This window comes from Varanus komodoensis, unplaced genomic scaffold (genome assembly GCF_004798865.1).
Source record: "Varanus komodoensis strain SLA01 unplaced genomic scaffold, ASM479886v1 scaffold8, whole genome shotgun sequence".
Classification (NCBI taxonomy): domain Eukaryota; kingdom Metazoa; phylum Chordata; class Lepidosauria; order Squamata; family Varanidae; genus Varanus; species Varanus komodoensis.
In genome coordinates, this window is record NW_025336481.1 from 27,212,014 (window position 1) to 27,232,569 (window position 20,556).

General features: G+C 37.7%; 1 protein-coding gene across 1 annotated transcript in view; it reads right to left on the minus strand.

Annotated features, from left to right (window-relative positions):
* Positions 1-20,556, minus strand: part of LRRIQ1 (leucine rich repeats and IQ motif containing 1) — a 114,490-nt gene that overhangs the window by 29,530 nt on the left and 64,404 nt on the right. Inside the window, exons 20-24 of the mRNA XM_044455321.1 lie at positions 17,062-17,151; positions 14,874-14,995; positions 14,246-14,341; positions 13,376-13,461; positions 7,477-7,578 (exon numbers count right to left, since the gene is read on the minus strand). Coding sequence (XP_044311256.1) covers positions 7,477-7,578; positions 13,376-13,461; positions 14,246-14,341; positions 14,874-14,995; positions 17,062-17,151 — 496 coding nt within the window. The remainder of the gene's footprint in view (positions 1-7,476; positions 7,579-13,375; positions 13,462-14,245; positions 14,342-14,873; positions 14,996-17,061; positions 17,152-20,556) is intronic.

The following is a 20,556-nucleotide window of genomic DNA, read 5'->3' on the forward strand; positions in this document are numbered from 1 at the left end:
TCCAACCCTGGGTTCAGAAGTGGAATCATAGAAAAACCTAGGACTTAAATTTCATGCTGGCTTTCAGTGCTTATAGGTAACACTTTCCCCACTCAGCTTGAAACAAAATCATCTCACTAGTGTTCCCTGGCAACTGCTGTAGAGCAGGTAGCTTATGGGCATCAGGATTAGTAGCCACTGATATGTCCAACCCCCTTTTAAAGTGGTCAATATTGATGGCCACCACCATATCTTGCAAAGTGGAAAGGTGTAGTTTAAAAGTGTGTTATTCAAAGAAGCCTCCTTATCTGTCCTGAAATTTTGACCACTCAGCTTGATGGGATGGACTCTGATTCTAGAATTATATGTGAGAGAAATCCATACCAATTTTTATCCATTATCTCCATAACATGCAAAGTTTTCTACATATCTAATCATGTTGCCTCCACCCCACTGACCTTATTTCTAAACTAAACATTTCTAAATGTTGAAACTTTCCTCATGGGGGAATAGCTCTAGCAGCCCTTTGATCATCTTAGTGACCTTCTTTTTTAAACCTTTCCATGTCTGGTAATAGGGATAGGTGAGAATTGTGATTTGTTTGATACGTTTTGAGAAGAACTTATCAAAATCTCCATCTCCCCCAACCCCCACCAGGGTTGTGATAGAAAGAAGAAATCTCTAAAACTTTGAGGTTTTTTTTTTTTAAATAAATCGAATGTGGGATAAGGTTTTGAATGCAAGCCTACAATGGAATACCTGCATATTCAACCATGCTAGTGCTGAACCATTTTGGCCGCTTCTTTTTCTGGCAGGCTTCCCATCTTTAACAGCTATATATTAGCTAAGTGCAACATATTACTCTCCATACTGGCAATAGGTGTAGCTACTGAATTTGACTGCCATTCTAAAAAAGAAATTTCTTCATGTTCAGAACAAAAATATCGACAGATTTTTTCCATTCCTGCCTGACAGTATACGTTTTGAAGCATAGTAACCAGAATTCTGCCTGCATCCTTTGCTGATACAATGCGTAGGCTGCAATTCTTTGCTCATATAGGTAGGAGTAAGATCCTTGTGAATTTGTATGTCCAACTAAACATGGCTAAGATCAGGACGGACTTCTCCTCTAGTATTTTCAAACACAGAACACGTCTGTTTCATTGAATTTACATCAATGGAAGCAAATTTCTTCTAATGATGAAGATACATCATTTAAAATATATCCTTTAAAATATAGCTATCACAGTATTAACAAGAACTGGCCAATTCACCTTCTAATTACAGTAGGAACATCATATTTCTGAACAGAGGAGTGGGTGAAGAAACATGATTTTCATACAAAACAAAGATTCTAGAATCAGGATGGGACCTAAGGAATAGGCTTTATGACAGAGTGTTACCATGATTAAGGCATTACACATATATTAGAGAGCTATTTTAATACTTTTTTACTCTAACTCTAATAGCATTACTATCATCTCTGTTATTCCAATGAAGATGCTTCATTACTTGACTTTTAACCTGGTACTGAAGCTACTTTACTGTTTTATTCTCTTGTATCCTTTTTATATTTCTGCAAGTATATATTTTTTATTCACAGGCACAGATTTTATTTAAAATTTTTATTTTAAACAATGAGAAAACAGATATTTTCAACTATGTAACCGAGCGCCAGTGTGTGCACTGTAAGGGCCCTGCTGTCTTACAACTTTTCAGAGCACTGCTGTTGTGAACTGGGTTTGCACTCTGCCAGCAAAGCAGCTCTGACCCATGGAGAGCACTTCTTCAGATCAACACTGCCTCAGGCTTTGCTGCGTTCTCCAAGAAGTCTTACATTTCAGGCATCAAGTTGAATTTCTTCTGGAGATGATTAACCCAAACCCATGACAGATTTTTTCCAAGATATCTAACTCCTTATGTTTATTTTATCCTGGCTCTTTTTGGATGTACTGGACACAAGTAACCTACTCATTTTACATGTTAAAGGACTGGTGGAGAGCCATTAATTCCTTAAAATGAGAAAATATTTCAGTGTGCAGGGCTCTGTTGCGTGAGCTCACACTAGATAATAAGAAACAAAGCTATGGGACTGTACTGTGATACTTGAGCAAAGATTCCTTTCTGTGTTGGAAGTCTGCATGTGTGCCCATGTGTGCACGAGCCACACACACACACACATCACACACATGCACCTTCATATTTTGAGATCTCAGGGTTTATATAAATGACTAGTGTTGTAATACTAATCAATGCGATATTATAAAGGCCAGTTACATATGATACTGTATCAACCTTTGCAAACAAAATGCATTTCTTGCAGATTCCAGTGGATAATTTGTCATGGCTTTAGTGAACTCAAGAGAGTTCTGCTTTGTGAGGAAATTATGAATTGAATAATATAGTTTATGAAATAAAGTTACAATGATAAATAGCCACAACTTAATTATTTGTATTTTGCCATGATATAAATAACTTAATATGGCTAAATCTTAGTTTCAAAATCCCTGGAAATATGTTATTGGGATCAAATATGTCCTCCAAAACTTTTTATTAACTTTCGCCCAGTGATAAGGTAACATCCAGATAACAGTGATATCTTCTGTCATTACTTACTATAAAAATCAACTATGCTATTTTTATTCCCAGTAATAAATTAATGCAATGGATTTTATACCTGTTTACAACTGAAAATAAAACTCAGACAAACTGGAGGGCTGGTTTAGCCTCAAAAAGGATAGGGGAAAACTCAATAGTTAAAATTAAATATGTATATTGAAACTCCAACCAAACTTGAACTGCTTTCAATATGATTTCCAAAATAAAAGGGCTGCTCTGACTAATCTGTGAAATATGGGGCTGGTTTTGCTTTCTCAGGGATGAAAGCAAGACAATCTGAGCATGCTTAAAGGCTCTTCCTAATTTTTTCACATGTAGCAAGTCTGAGATCTGGCACTTAAATGTCTGAGAAAGCACCAGTTCAAGTAAAGAATTGCTCCGAGCACAGAGAAAAACGTAGTTTAATTGTGGCATCTAATACATGGAAAGGTAAAAAGGTTCAGATCTGTTACCAAGCAAAGCACAAGGTAAGATGCCTGGTATTCATACCTTGTGAACTAATGCTGAGGTATTCCTCTGCTAACAAACCACAAGTTCAGGGACATAAACACACTGTCTTGGATAATTTTCTAGACTAGACCCTAGCCTTGGACCATACAGCTTCTGCTTTGGGTTTGGATCCCTTCTATGTTATGTGCAAGGCTGATGAACTGAACTATTTCCTCTCTTTTCATATTTAGGCAACTTCTTATTACTGCAATACAGGCAACAGATGATATTTCTGTCTAAAAAGCTGAATTCTTGTCTAGTGTCTTGTCAGATCTGGTAGAAGAATGTTGCTAGTTCATTAAGCAGTTGAGCTGTAGGTCACCACATGCAGACAGAAGATTGCTCAGGGTAGACAGTGCAATCATTAACCATTACAAAGGTTTAAGATATGAATGCTGAAATTTGTAAGATGCCAAACAAAACTGTGGTCACCTGAGAAAACCATTATATTTCCTGATGTGTTCAGGATGTGAAATATTTTCATGGTTCAACTTAAACTCAGGAAAGATTGAATTATCTGCCTAACTGGCTCAAGGACTACAGAAATAGAAACTTGTTTGTGTAATACAGAACTGAGAATATTAATGGTTTTGCTTGATTTTTGTCATTTTTCTGTCAAATAGATTAGGTTAAGAGAAGGATGTAATGCTAAATGGTAGATTAGCCTTATGTAGATGAACATGCATGAGCCTTGGGCTCTTGGGTTCCTCCTTCCTTTTCTTCTCCTGGACTGGTTGCAAATAATAGATTAGAAGCATCAATTTCTAAAACTAACCACTGTGTCCTATTAGTTTAAATTATGGTTAGTGAAAAAGCTAAGATTATAAACCATGTGTTGATCCTGCTATGGGAGATTGGTAACTCCTACATTGGCGAGGCTCCTTATTCATTGCAGCTGTTATTCTGAGCTTTATAAGAGCTATCTATAGTGCTCAACTCCATCCAAAAATAGTGTTAAAACTATGGTGCCCCATGTAATATAAACACTGAAATGTACAAGAAAGCCCACTGACAAAGGATTCACCCAAAGAGCACAATCCTATCATGATGTGCCTAAGCCCCAAACTCAGAGGTTTATGGCATTCAAAACAGAGTGATGGAGTTGATCTCCACTTCCTCATCCTCTTACACTTCATTTTTGCTATAATGACTTTTTATTTTTTGCCTGACAAGCTGGAATATCTTGTGGGGGTGGGGGAGGGAATGGGACCACTTCAGGATAGCTCGTATTCCTGGCTTCTTCAATTTCTTCTGCTTCCTGCCACTCGGAATGCCCCCTTTTACTTATCATTTTCCTGAATTTAGGTTAAATATTTATATTCTGTTTCTTTACTATGAGGAATTCCCAAGTGATTTAGAAACAAGTTAAAATAATATAATACAAACATTAATACAGAAACCAGTCAGTTGGATCCAGGCTTACCCAAAATTAGAGATGATCTACTGAAATAAGTGGGTTAATTTAAAGGTCTAGATTGCCAGGGTGAATAAGCAAAGTCTTCACCTGACTTTGAAAAGATATTAAACCAGGCAGTAGGCAAACTTTCTTGGCTTTTGTTATTGTTAGTAATATAAGCTATCTGTATAATTCACGGCATGCACACGTATGCACACGCATGCACAATGGGCAAAGCACAAGCCTGAATAATCTCATCCTACACTCTAGACCCCAGTTCCTCCTTGATTTCCTTGCCTAACACTTGGTAAGTTACAACAGAATAAAAAGTGAAAAGACAAGCAAGAAGCTGATACTTGGGCCAAGAAGATAAGTTAAAGATGCGCAGTTGATAATTGTCAAAGATATGTGAGCTAAAAATGCACATCTTAGTGACCATAAATAAATAAATAAATAAAAATCTGCAAACTCCTGCCTTTCATGATTTTCTGGAGGAAGCCCCTTCAAAAGTTAATCACGTTCTTCTTGGCCATCAGGTTTATGCTTTACCTCAGAGTCCATCTGAACTTTTCAGCAGTGCAGCTTGGAGTGAAATGGCACACTGCTCTCAGAAACCAGGTTTTTGTGTTTCACATTTTATTACAATGGCATTGGGATCAGTTAAATTCAGTTAAAGCAAAGCATGAACATTTTACATTCAAAGTACTAGAGGACTCTAAATAATCACAATATGATGAAAATTCTCACCTAACACAATAGTTTCTGCAAGTTGATGAAGCATATAAGGTAAGCTACTGTTATCCAATTAAGAAAAAGATTGTTACTCCTGTAAGTTTTTAAGTTGAGTTAATCATGAGTAAGTAAGGTATCAAATGTCCATTAGATCTCATAAAAATCAAGACTGGGCATCATCCCTGTATTCTGAACACAATTTAATATCGTTAGATTAAACTGGAGACATTGTAAAATACATAAAACCTTTCTTTTCAAACTTATTCTTAAATTGGGGACTATTTGGTCAATAATTTTACTAACATACTTTTTGCCAGTGTAAGTAATCATGCAAAAGTATCTATTCAATTGCGGTAGAATTCACTGGCATTGCAAAGATGGTACTTGACCGTTTGGTATGAACAAGTCAAATGGAAGGTATATAATGAACATGGGCCCTATAATGCCACCAGTATAGGTATTATTTTGGTAGCTTATTGTTCCCTTCTATTCTGCATATACAACTGTCCATTATACAAATGTACCACGCATAGCAATTCTGACAATGCTTTTAAAAAAAATCTGAATAAGCTATTTCATCTAGAACAGACCTTTTCAATTGTAACATGAGAAACCAGTGGAAGTCTTGCAGCAAAAATAAAAAAAGTTCTTTTTAGGCAATTATGAGAATGAAGTCTGATCTTTAAAAACATGTAAGAACAATGCAATTCACTTATACCATGCTTGCTTACTCTAAACAGCTAGTTATGTTGGACTAAACCATATTTAAATGTGCCAAAAATGGCAATGGTAACAGCTTGACTAGACAAAAGGATTTCAAAACATTTTATCTAGCATAATAAAAAATTATTGCTGCGTTGACTTCTATTGCAAATTCTGCATGTAAAAAAAATTGGCATAAGCTTTAAGACCATGAGAAATATGGACCCATAGATACCTTATGCATCTCTTTCTGTCTTATACTTTTGCTATAGGAGAAGTATAAAAATAATATGTTATTTCACGACTCCCTTGTGCCCTTGGATGATTCCCTAGTAAGAAGCTTGTGTATCATACTAATGGTTACATCTAAGGCTTTTTATGCCATCTCACTGCAAATTAAAGAATCAAGAGGAAGAAGAATCGCCTTACAGAAACAAAGGCAATCATTTAATATATTGCTTTGTAAGATGACATGAGCATGCCCAGAACCAAAAAATATAAATAGTAAAAATTGTGGAAAACTATTATGAAAAGTTTTTTCATGAAGCCTGGCTAACATTGGAATTATTTGAGTGAAAAGGAGGAAGATAGCATTTATAGCATTCATACATCATATTTACACTGTGCAGATTAATATATCTACCAGTCTATCTTCATTCTCCTATTGTATTTTGTGTTACATTTGGAAAAAACATGAAATTTTGAAAATCAAAAGAGGGACTGGAAATAAAGATCAGTTCAGAATAATTATATTGGCACATTACTAAACTTGATTTATAGTTCAATTTATTCCAAGTCACTCAGTACAATTTTCACAGTATATGTACAATTTTATTGCCACCCATTACATATTATATAAGTTACTGGAATGATATTTAAACCCTAAGGGCTGAAATACAAATGGTATGTAAGATGAAAATAACTTTAACAAAACAAGTTAGTCACATATGTCTATCAACATAGCATAAAAATCCCATGGATGTATGGTTGCCAGATTTAATTGTGCACATACTGTGTCCCTTATTTCTTTTCTAGATCATGTCAGGATTCATTTTAACACTGATAATTTTCTATCAGTCAAAATGACAAGGAGCAGTAAAGAAACATACCATATATTTAGATGTCTTATTCCTTATAATTTTTCATGACCATGATATATTCCAGTTCTAAAAAACTAAAAAATGTTCTAATTGTTTCACTTCCTAGGGCATTCCCTTTCAAAACTAGCAATCCTTTTAACAGATAACATATGTGTGCTTGTTGTTGATGTTAAATTCCACCCTCCCAATACCCAACTTTCAAGAAATAAAGGAACTATATTTTGAATGAAGATATCACTTTGGTAGGCTCTCGGAAATTCTGGAGTTTAAAATGTCCACCTGAGTACTATGTCCATGCATGCACCACCAGCAGATTTGCATTATCTGCATTAAAGCTTTTGTCAGTGTTAACCCAAAGCAAAGCACTTTAAAGAAATTGATCCACATATCGGTATGATTTTCATAATTTTGAAAGATCTGAGCAAAAAGATAAACATAAAATGAAACTCCTGTGCTTACCTTCAAAGTAACTAGTTTTTGCAGTCTGTGCCTTCTTTGGTGGTTTCATAGGGGGATGTTTATTTTCATTGTTTTTGAACAACGCCAGGCGCACAGCTGGGTCTAGACGACAAGAACAAGTTAAAATCAAAAGGTCAGACCTTGCTCGTTCATTCCCTAAAAGAAGTATTCACCTTTTAGCCATTTATTAAAAGAAACAGAATATCTTCTGTAGGTTTTACATTAGGAAGGAAAATATACTATTTCTAACATTAAAGAGTTAAAGGGATAAAAAAAGCACTTTGATTTAAGTGACATGTTTTAAACAATTCTTCGATGGCCCGTTTGTATATTTGAAGTAACATCTGAGTCTTCTAGTTGGAAACTGCATTTCCTATTGAGAAAAACAAATGCAGATTGTACACTTTGTAGTAGAACAACCATTTGAAAATGCTGAGGATTTTGAATAAGGGTGTCTATCTTGGAATGGAAAACTAAAGGTATCATAATTGGCTGCTAAAGCTAATCAAGAACTGTAATTAATTAAAACAAAACAATATACCCCACACAAAGCAATTACTTGGCTGAATCAAGTAAGTGACCATCTGTCTACAGAACCAGTATTCTATATATTATTGCTATTCTATACTCCCTTTGTACATAGAAAAAATTGTTATAAAGGGAACTTGCTTTGCTTTGCAGTGGAAAAAGGTAATTTCCACTGCATCTAGCACCTGAAGTGTGGGAGATGCTGAACAGATAGTGCCATAGGCTACTTGTGGCTTCTCAGCAAAAAAGGGACTGATTCTACTTCCTGCTTCCCATTTCAATAGATAATAGGTGCTATTAAATATATCTGCACCAACCCTCTGTTCAAAAATGTCATTGCTATGCACAAGGATGACTGGTGTGCCTTTGTATAAGCTTATTAAGTTCTCCTTCGAACACACAACCCCAGTGGCATGGAAGAGGCCTCCCCATAACACAATATCAAGTGTTTGTGCATAGAAATGTGGAGAGGACTAACTGTTTGGATTTTTCCCACTTGATGAGCCCCTATGGGAGCCTTATATTTATAATTTTAGTTTCTTATTTACATTTCACTGAAATTGGGAGAACCGTGCTGGCATGCCTATGGTCTCTTTCTGTGGATTCACCCTTACCAGCCTTCAACTATTATATTCACATTACTTGTCACTGTAAGGATGATCTACTCCCCTGACAAGAATAACAAAAGAAAGCTGCTGCTCATCTATGGAACTTGCTACCACAAGATGTGGTGATGGCCAGGACTTAGATGGCTTTTAAATTTATGGAGGATATGTCATGTTAAATTTATGACAAATTTATGGAGGATATTTTAACTCATTCAGGGACCAGAGGCAGCAAGTTGCTGGAGAGCAGCAGCAGGAGAGGACCATTGCCCTTACCACCAGCTTGTGGTTTCTCATAGGTGTGTTATTGGTCAGAGTGGGGAACATGGTGCTGGGTGGAGAGGCCTTCAGCAGGGCTCTTCTTATGCTAACATTCTTGACAAGCACCATAAAAACAGAAAGGATATAAGGAGCTCCAGTAAACTCAGGCAGGCTATTGGCCTAAGTAGGCAGTATTTTTAATTTGGCTTTCAAGATCTCTGGTTGAGGCCTTTGACAAAAGTACAGACCCTTTAACTGCATATAAGAGGGAGGACTTGAGGTGTGGCAGTGCAACGAACTCCTAATTATGTGGATCAGCACTGCCACCTAGAGCATCTGGTTATTTGGCATTATGCAGGGACACCTGAATAGGCTTATCTCATCTCTTTTTTTCCAAGACACAGCCAAAAACATACACTCTTTTTTTACCCCCAGAATAGGCTATTTTTTTCAAATTGGTTTCGTCTTTTAAGATGTACTTTTCATCATTACGATGGTGAGTCCATTCCCTAGGTAATTTAGAGTAAGGTTGGACTAAAAGGATTGATCTTGGCAGAAGGGTACACAAGCTTCCCAAGCAGCTGCACAGATGAAGGTAATATCAGGAGTCTCATCCTGACTGATAACATCTCTGTGGAACCCCTGTAAAGAAGGGGTCCTTGAGTAAGAAAAGTCACTCTCCATTCCCAGTCTGTAACAGGACAATTTATACACAAAGTGTGGGCTCAGTTGTTAAAGGATATGGCCTGTCCTTAAATATGGATGCCAGGCAGAGGGGAAGGTCTGCCTTTCAAGATACCATTTTTTTGTTTTGTTTACTCACTGCAGCTGTCCCACTTCTCTTTGAGTATAAAACGGGGTGAGTTTGTGCCTATCAGGGAGAGCCAGGATCTGCAGAAATGTATTTACCCAAGATGACCCCAAGTAATGGCACAGCAAATGGCACAGCACATTCTTTTCCAGTGGAGAAAATGAGAAGGAAAAACAAAGTAGGTCCCCTCTTCTATATATACACATTTCCTTCCTTGTTTAGATCAAGCCATCAGGACTTATGAAGGGGCAGTTGTCCTGCCAGGGGCTCTGTTCCAGCTGCTCTTCTTGGGCTTGCTCCTCCTGAGTTTCTGGGATTTAGAACTTAGATATCAGTTCTACAAAAATCAAAGTAAAACCAAGAAATATAATGCTTACCTGTCAAGTTGTGGCACAGATAATGTTATATTAAACCCAAAGATATGTATTATGGACTACTGCTTAATTAGAGTTGGGCACTCTTTATATTTGGGAATATTTTGACATTTTGCCTGTTCTTGGCTGCTAAATGTTTTGGTTTCCTGCCCACACTTTTCCCATTATCTCATCTTAGAATAAAGCAGTTGGTGTGGACACAAAAGATGAATAAATCACAGCACACATTTGGTATGGGTAAACTGTGGCCGCAACTTTTAACTGCTTGATCATACTTTCATAACTGTAATGGATTAAAGCAGAATGGTCCTCTGAGGCATTACTTGACAGTATTCAAATACTGATTGTCTTCAGCAAAACAGATATAGAAAGCTAATCCTAAGCCCTTCCGAGAAAAGCTTGTGTGTGTGTGTGTTCATTTATATTTTATCTCCTACCTTTCTTTCATTAAAACTCAAAGTGACTTCCAACCTGTACTGTTCTGGAAATTAGCATCTGGATCATTTTAGTTGCTTTAGGAAACACTAACTTCCATTTGTACCTATAATAGTTCCTGCTAGTGCATAGGCTTCATTTGATCCTGTCAAGGAAATTTGCTGGATTTGGGCAGAAGAGGAAAATCCAATCCTTCCACACCCAAACATTCTAATCTGTTTCAATCTTCTCCACCCTCATTCTCCCTGGAGAAGAGCCTAATCCTGGGAACAATTGAGGCCAAAAGAAGGAGGGGACGGCAGAGAATGAGGTGGCTAGATGGAGTCACTGAAGCAGTTGGCGTGAGCTTAAGTGGACTCCAGGGGATGGTGGAGGACAGGAGGGCCTGGAGGAATGTTGTTCATGGGGTTGTGATGGGTCGAACACGACTCCGCAACTAACAACAACAACAACCCTCATTCATCTCCTACAGCCAGGTGTCAACCTGCCTAACACTTTGTAGGCACTAGCTTCTACAGCCAGTAGAAACGCTGACTGGCTTGAGAACCTGTGGCTTTTATGAACATCACATTAGCCTTGTTTGATCAAACCAAAGGTCTTCCTAATCCAACATCCTATTCCCTGTGTAGCCAGCATGTGCCCCTAGAAAGCACATAAGATCTTAGTGGGAATTATGTCTGATGACTCAGGGCAAGGGATTAAAGCAGAGGTGGGAATCATGTGGCCCTAATATGTCATTGAATGACTGCCCAACAACCCAACAGCCAGTACCACTGACCATGGTGGCTAGAACTAGTGGAGTTTGGAGTCTTGAAGAGATATGGCATGGCATGCCAGTCATGTAATCATTTGTAACAAGATTGGTTGTTTCTGGTTCACCACATGAGTGAATTTTGAGTCACTTGCAGCAAGGAACAGAGACAGGTAGTCTACATTATATTTTTAAATTTTTGTTTAGGTTTTTTCTACTTTAAAAAATTAATTTGGACAGAGCATTTCATATTAATTGTCTTGGTAATCTGTACTGCAGGCCTCTAACAATCAGTAGTATTAGCTGCAAATTTTGGTGAACAGAAACTGGACTGAATTAACTTCCAGTGACTTTCAGCATTCAGCTGATGTTTTTAACCATTGTGCTACAACTGCACTCTGGTTATATATTTATTATGTTCTCATGCAGTCATGAAATTAATGCGTTTTTAGAAAATAAATGTAAAAAAATACAAAAATCCCAATCTTACTACTTTAGAACATCCAGAAGTCTTTTACAGACAACAAAAACAGAATAGCTGACTTTGATATGCTTTAGAAATAACCATTTATGACTGAATTAATCATAGTAACATGAAACAGACCACATATGGAAAAAAGATGATACACTCCAATGGGTTCCATTAATTACAAATGATATGTGGGCCACCAAGCTATACATATGTGAAAGATTCAGCTGGACACCAGATATAGTTTTCTTCCCTGAATAGTACGATAGAACAGGGTGGGAGGCCATGAGAATTGCTGAACTTGTCTGCACTCTTTGGGGACTCTATTTTATTTTGTCACATGGCTTTAAAATGCAAGGCACATATGATTCAACCATGAGAAACTCATCACTTGTGATTCAGCTGAAATCACCATCCACTCCCTTCCAGATCCTTTATGCAATTAATCTCCGCACTTGTGTTGATTACTTTGTATAGCGGTGGTAATATACTAGTGCCTAAATAAAATGGTCACTGCCATCCTCATTGTACCTAATTTACAAGCAGTTTAGAAAATATGCTTGCATTGGTTTGGATCTAGACTTAGTTATGTTTAAAGCATAACCATTGAAATTAAGCATGACAAAATCTGGATCCAGCTCATTGTTAAAACTTAGAACTGGAAGTCAACACTGACGTTTCAACATTTTCCAATTTTAAAAACAAAACCTTTAGTGCAAAGAAATATAAAAAAGTTAAAACTTTTTACACATTCAAGAGCCTACATTGGAAAGAATCTTTATCTCCAGACATGTTGATGCAAGTATCTCTAAATGACTAGAAAGAAACACTTTATTTATCTTACAACAGATAAATATGAATGTGATGATCTGTACAGGCAGTGTTTATTCTTTCTAGAAATACCAATGTGCAGAAACATCAGATGCACAATACATTTTAAATATCTAAACAACAGTGATGATAGCCTAAACCACTTTTCCATCTTATCAGTCAGAATTCCATCAATGGCACTTGTAGAATCAAGAACATGTATAAATATTAATTCTTTTTACATTCAGATGCTGCTATCATGCTCTGAGATCAGATTTTTCCAGCAGGGCAACAAGGATGATAAATCTGGAAATTCAGATTTTTGAGGAAGAATACTTTACTTGCAAATACACATGCACATGCACATACACATGGACATTTGTATCTAACATCTGTGCCTAAATAAATCTCACCTTTGGAACTTATTATTTGTATTTTTTTTTTAAATAAAAAGAACAGAACTCTTGTAAAAATATAATTCTGCTGGAATTCCCTCCACTATCAACATCACACACACACAAAGCCTAACTGTGGTGAAGTTTGACAAGTTTTGTCCAATGGGAAGGAGCCATTGTATACTGCAGCCCACACTGCACAATTTGGTGGACAGTAAAAACTGGATAGAATTCAGAGAAAGTAACTTGTGCCTTGGTCTCTTTGGAGTCAGTGATGTTTAAGTACAAATGTAGTTAACATTGCTCAGTTTGGATTGTGTAATGGACTGCACTGAGTGCTTATAAAGGAGAGAATACTGCTTTTAGAAGTATAAAAATACACACACACACACACAGAGAGAGAGAGAGAGGGGGGGAAACATAATTTTTATCACAACATTTAACAGGGTTACTTACTCACCAAGTTTCTTAGAACTAGATTTCTTTGCTTTCATTTTATGAGCTCTCTTTAGCATCAACTGTGCAGTAGAAATATCTTTAAAACCCCTAAAAGAAAGATGATCTTAGTCATTTGGCAAACAGAAAACAGGCATCTATTTAACAGTCTGGAATCCATAGAATTACTTCTATGGGTTCTTCTGTGCAAACATGGAAATGTTACCAATTTTCTCTGCTGGTGGCAGTACTCCTGCCAAATTGAATGTCCCTCCAGAATGTTCTGTCTTTCAGGTAAAGCTTTTCAGAGTAGGCAAAGGACAGGGGAGGCTGCGGAGGGGTTAAAAGCTTGTGTGCACATACAGAAAACATGTGGCTTTCTGGATTATATGTACTCCATTGCTTCCTAAAGTATAAAAGCCTAGTGTATTGCCCTGAAATAAGTGTGCAGTGCTTGGCAAAGACTGCAGCTCTCCATAAGTTTATACTATGTTTGCGCACTGAAATTGCCAAAACGTATGCATGCACAACTACATAAGTTTACACCCAGTGCTGGCTGCAGGACAGGCAACAATTCATTGATACTCAAGAAATATTTCATAAACGGAGGAACATAAATCTACTTATCTCAACACAGTTAAAAGAAATTCAATGACTGCACATATGTCATATGTCCGCAGCATGGGGTTACCATTAGTTATGCTGATGCCATATCTAAAGACCTAATACCATCTCCATCATGCTGTAAGGATAATACAGTAACACAGGACACAGCAGGACTAATATTGTGCATTACAGCATCAAGAGTTAAAAAGTAACTTTCCAACTAAATCTAAAGTTTCATCCTAGGTAAAAAGTTGCCCTTAAATTTTTAAGCAGAATGAACCATACATACCATTCTTCTGAAATTTTTTCTTCTTTTTCTAGTCTTAGTGATGACTTTTGGGGAAGTTGCATGCTGGATTGCCATGAATGTGTACTCTTTTCTGACCTGGGGGTAAGCAAATTCATTGAAAGCTAGCCCTTTAACAGAAGTCTCTGCCATCTTTGTTGTGCTAGCAAGTGTCAATGACTTCTCAGACTAAGAAATGAAATCTATTGTAATACTTCAGAAAGCATTTATCTTACAGACTAATAAAATTCAAACTTGAAATGTTTACACTTCAGTTACTCAAAGCATGTTTCAAGTTTTTTCCACAAAGGAATGCAGAGCTATGAGAAACTCATCTATCATACCTGTCTTAGATATCTGTATTTTAAGGCCTAATTTTTAATTTTAGGACATGCAGTTTTAGAAGTTTAAAAATTAATAAGCACACTCACTCAATAGAGTTAATATTCTGCATTTAATTTGTGCCATTTTAGTTGCAAGCACATGTGCTTAAAATGTAGTTAATCATGTGAATTAAAAATAGCAAGGCAAGAACAAGAAGTTCTAATTAGTCTTCCAGTACTTATTCTGTTTCTTGTCATTGTGCAGTTGGCTACAGACAGCAACATTCAAAGCAATTTATTTGACTTACCTGTTACTAATCCAGCTGTTTCCCAACAAGAATGATTTTGACCTGTCCTTAAGCTGCCAAGTTTTATGTGGAAGTTGCTTTAAACAATGTGAATTTTCCTCACTTCTTGCAGGTTCATTATACTTATAAACAAGAGAAGAAACATTTTTAAATAAATAGTTCTCTTAGTTCTGCTTGAACATGAAACAAGCATAAGGAATGACTTTCATATTGCCTTGCATTTAAATGAAACAACTAAAATGTTTTTTCCTTAGGCTCAGAGCAGCCTACAAGTAAATTAGTAAATACCTTAAAATAACAGAAAAATATTGACACACACAAAACCCACAATAGTGAGAACAATTTCTACTGTATCTTAAAGTTTGATCAATGAAAGTTATATAACACCTAGCTAATCAAACCACAAGCCACCTATGATTTCTTTTTGAAGCAGCCTAAAGCACTGCATTAGTTTAGTTTTAGTTCTGGGTGAAAACTATTCCAAAATCTTGGAATGATATTTGGAAAGGCACTGCTTCTAGCAACTGAACTTCCTACACCAATGGAATATCAAAAATAAACTGGTATGAGGACTATAATGGCAAGTTTATAAGGGTGGTATTTAAGATGTGTGGCTCTTGGGCTGTAAGTGGTATTAAAGTTTAAATCCAACAGTTTTAGTTTTGCCTGGAAGCTCACTGGCAGCCAGAGCAGATGATGTAACACAGGCTGAGTATGTTCATGCTTCCCATAAGGAGGTAGAGAATCTCCTTTTTCCACTAGCTGAGATTTCCGCACTGTCACTTCCAATCAACCCTATGTTGAAAGTTATTTCTATGACAAGTTGCTTTCATGTGGTAGAAGGGTACACCCTGTCACAGCAATTAGTGAAGCTTCTGTACCACAACAAACGTTTATTGGTCAATGAACAATGCCTTTAGGGATGGCAAGTGTTAGTGAACAAACTGTCCACATGACCTATTTGACAAGTTTTACCTGAAATTATCCCAGAGGACAAAGAAAGCCAGAACACCGAAGTGGTATATCATGAGAATAAGAAAAGGTGTAGACTAGCCCCATTTCTTATATTTTTCACAGATGGCACTCATAGGCAATGGTACAAGTAAGCTACACACATGCGTGTGCGTGTGCGTGTGCGTGTGCGTGTGTGTGGGAGAAAGCCCTGTGAGGTTGGAAGTTTAATATTTTCACCATAGCTATATCTTGCAAATTCAAGAAGCATTTTAAACCAAAAAGCTGGCCTCGTTGCAGTCTAAGTGCAGTCTTGGTGGAAACTTCAAAGAAACATCCGGCACAATTTTCCTTCACATGCACATTCCATTTTGTTGGATTAGAGCCACAAACTTTAACAGGATACAGCCATTTTGAAATAATCTGGAAGCCACTTAACCATCCCAAAGTACCTAAGATGCGAGTAGGTCATTATCTGGAAGCAGTTTGAAATTCAAATGAAGGTTACAGTCCTCAAAGTACAAGCCCGCACCCTCAACTTAAAAACACATTTACTTGCAGAGAAATGAATTCACGAAATCAGTGAATTCATTTCCATGAAAATGTGCTCAAGACAAGGGTATAGAACTAACATTTAATTACTCCCATGAGAGAAAATTAACATATATTAAGCAATACTGTCTGCAGTTTATGGCCATCTTCTATCTTACTGCTATCACTAATGTTTTTGGGAACACATTGCACATAGCAGGAGAATAAAACGTAACATAAAGAAAGCTGAAACTTCAAAGTTTATCAAATAGCTAACAGACATTAGAGTTCAATGATCTTTAGCTGCTCTGAAAATCCTCAGCTGTTGTCATATAACGCGGACTTCAGTATTTTTTAGAGCACTGTGTCAACTACCAATTTTTAATCCACTGCCAAATGTGCAGCTGAGACACATCATCTTTTTTCTTTTTCTTTTCTTTTCAGATTTGTTTCCTTTTCTTTTTTCTTGCTACTGTGAAGCTAAGTGTTGAAAGAAATCCAAAATAAAGGGCGGGGGGAGGATTTAAGCAAAGGAAAGAAAGCTACATGAAAAATTACATCTGGGGAGGAGGAGGAAGTCAGAGGCTTCTAAAAGTAATTATGTTTTTTCAGTCAATAAATTGCAATATTAATCACACCAAGTGCAGCAAGATCCTTAAGGAATGAACAAAGGCCAAACACGAAGAAAGTTTCCTTGACATGTTACCTTTGGCGAGGGCAATCGGTCTGAGAATAGTGGTGTTTGTGAAAGGAAGCGGGTGGAATCTAAGGCTGGCCATTCGTTCTCCATGGCAGACTATATTAAATAAATAAATAAATAAATAAATAAATAAATAAAGTAAGTAAGTAAGTCAACAGTGCAAGGATAATATCAGTGTCACTTTGATAATTTCTATAAAATGTCATTTTTACTGTGCTGCATGCTGCTTTCAGCATTTCAAGGGTATATATTGGAATAGTCACCTGTAGCTAAATTACACTCACTGGAGCTGTAAGGAAAATTTTGGTTTAATTTATAAATTTTAATTGCCAATCCCAAATTACAGTGATTTCGGTGGGAACAATCTGGATTCAGCTATTTAGCCACTGACATCGGTCTGAGCCACAAAATCCTATGTCTTGGGCTGGCCCTAAAGCAAAGTGGAAAATACCAATCTTCTCCCTTCTCACCATTCACTGTACATAAACTGACCAGACTGACAGCTGGATTTTGCTCCAGGGCTCGCTGCCTCTAACACCCAAGGGCAGGTTAGTAGATTAGATGGATGCAGGGTGGACTGTAAAGAATGTATCACCTTGTCATTATTGTTTGCTGCATAAGATTTGAGTCTTGAGGCAACCACCTCATTCTGCCTAATAGTAGAGCCACCCCTGTTAGTCCTGCCTGCAAAGAGCCGCTGCTGTTACTACACAGGACTTATCCTATTGCAAGCTACAGAACATCCTGCCTGTTTACCATAATGGTAGCAAAAATGAAAGGCCCACCAGGCGATGCAAACTTGTACACAAACAATAGCATAAAGCTTAGGTTAAATGGACAGAAACATACCTACACTAATTCGATTTTTCTGGTGCCCCACCTGTCTTCCCTTTATACCTTTGTTTCTTAGCTTCCTTGCCTGTCTGCCACTAGACAATTACTGCCTCCACACTTTCCTTTCTCTAGACCTCCTAACTAATCCTGCCCAACTAATCCAGCCTACCACTCTTTCCTTTGTCCCTTGCATCAACCCATCCCTTCCTTCATCTTCTGCTTCTTTTTTGCCATTCCCTCACCTCTTCTACTTTCCTGGCCATATACTGGACAGCCCTTGTATACAGCCTATCACTGTACCCATCATAAAATGAAGTGTAGCTGCCTATGCCAGAGAAAACTGCATCAGGTTCAAATGTACATGAGCCTGATTTGTGGATTTTGCACTGCACTGCCTTTTTTATGACATGTAGATTCTGTGGACTTGGAGGCTGATCGTTTTACTTGGGTGGGCTAATCTGCATATTAGTGTAAGTGGGAAGTAAGAGCAATGTGCATTAGTACAAATGAGCACTTGCACAAGTGCACATTAGCATAAAAGAATACTTGCAAATAGCAGTAAAATTCCCATTTTGCCCCCCCTCCCAGCATAATTACATTAATGAGCACATGATGGAATGAAAATTGCTTGACAAGCTGGAACAGATGGAACAGATTTAATATACCATCCCTAACTGTAAGCCGAGATGCACCGGGTTTTAATATTTTTAGTGTATAATTTTTGTATGATTTTGTATGTTTTTGTTTTTGTTGTGAGCCGCCCCAAGGCTTTGTTGCGATGGGGCGGCATAGAAATGTTTTAAATAAATAAATAAATAACAAATGTGTGTGAAATGCCAGCCCCAACTTTTCACCCTGTTCCTTAGCTTACTCTGCTTGACCACAGAGTTCCTGTGAGGAGACATTTGCTTGTGCAATGGAACTTCCATTTCTTTATCTCCACCATGCATCCTCCATGTCAGCTCTCTGCTCAGAAGTTACTCTAGCATGGAGAGCTGAAGAGAAAGGAGTACTTGTTTCACCAGTAGTGTTTGTTCCATTGGCAGACAGATGCAGATACAACACTTCTTATTTGTGGTTTCTGTCACTCACATGTATGAGCTTATGCATTTGCACACAACAGAATTTGGACAGTTCTAATAGTAGACAAAGCTTTCCAATGGAAGTACTGGACCAGAGCCAGAGCCTATCCCTCTCAGGACACAGCTCAAGCAGTCCACTTTCTGGCACTTTGCATCCTGAACAGTGATCAGCCGCACAGTGACAGGCAGGTGATCCACTTTTGCATGAGACTGTTACAGTCCTGTTTCATACAACACTTTGACTCAGAATCCTCAAATCTCCACCTCTCACTCCCTGTTACTATCACGCATTCCCTAAGGTGGTAGACCAACCCATCCCACTTCCTGTGAGGTTCAACATGATGCTGGTATTCATGATCACAACAGATGCTTCATGCCAGGACTGGGGAGCACACTGCCAGATCCTAATAATCAGAGGGTCACGAAAAGAACATATGCTCCACATCAACCACTGGGAGCTACTAGCCATAGTAAAAGTCATGCAAGCCCATCACCAAAGGAAAGATAACCCAAATTACCATAGACCACACCAATTATTATTTAAATAAACAAATAAAATCCCTCAGTCTCTCTCATTTATAAAGCTTACTCTCAACTTCTGGGACAGGTGTCACTGCTCCATCATATGATTTGCTATTCATTCAGCATGGATATCAAACTTTCCAATGCCCTAAGTAGACTGAGAATATCCCCACATGAGTGGAAAGTCCAGCAGGGGGTAACATACTTGATATTCTCAAAATACGAACACTCAGAATACAATCACTTTGTAATAGCACAGACTTCCATAGCAGGGCTGGCTATGACCCACAACTCAGAGTCTAATCAAGATGACTTCCTCATATGTTGGGACTCTGTGCTTCTCTTCCTTTCCCTCTCATCATTAAAGCAGTGAAAAAGAACTGCACTGACAGGGTACACTGTATCCTAATTACTCCAAAAACTATAGTTTGCACTTTTCCCTTTGTGCTCCAACCCCACAGTCATGTACCATCTCCACATTCCAGACCTTAGTTCAGTGCACAGAGGGAACCCTCAGACCAGCTGTTGAGGGTATTCAGCAATACACATTCTCCTCCCGAGTGCTAGAAATACTCTTGGCTGCACACAGGCCTACCAGTCAACAACCTTATGCAGTAAACTGGGATAAGTAGGGACTTTACCATCTACATTTGTAGAACCTCATAGTTAAGAAAGACTACTAGATTTTTCATATGTCATCCTGGACCTTAAAAAGGACACCCTGACTCCTCTTGACACATGGCTAATTGGATAAACTCTACCATCAAACTGGCATAGCAGCATAGCAGCTCAGTCACCTACCACTTCCTTTGCAAATGAAAGGTCACACTTATGAGGGTTGTGTCTTCCTCAGCAGCATTCATCAGAGGTGTACCAACATCTCAGCTCTATGCTACAGCCACCTGGGCACAACCATCCATGTTCATAAAGGCATATCTTTCAGCATAGCTCTTTCTCATTTCTAGATGATATCACCTTCTACAGATAAGTCCTTAGCTTTAAAATCACCTCTATGAGTTAGTCACAGATATCACGAAAGAAGCTGAAATGTTGCTTCTGTGCA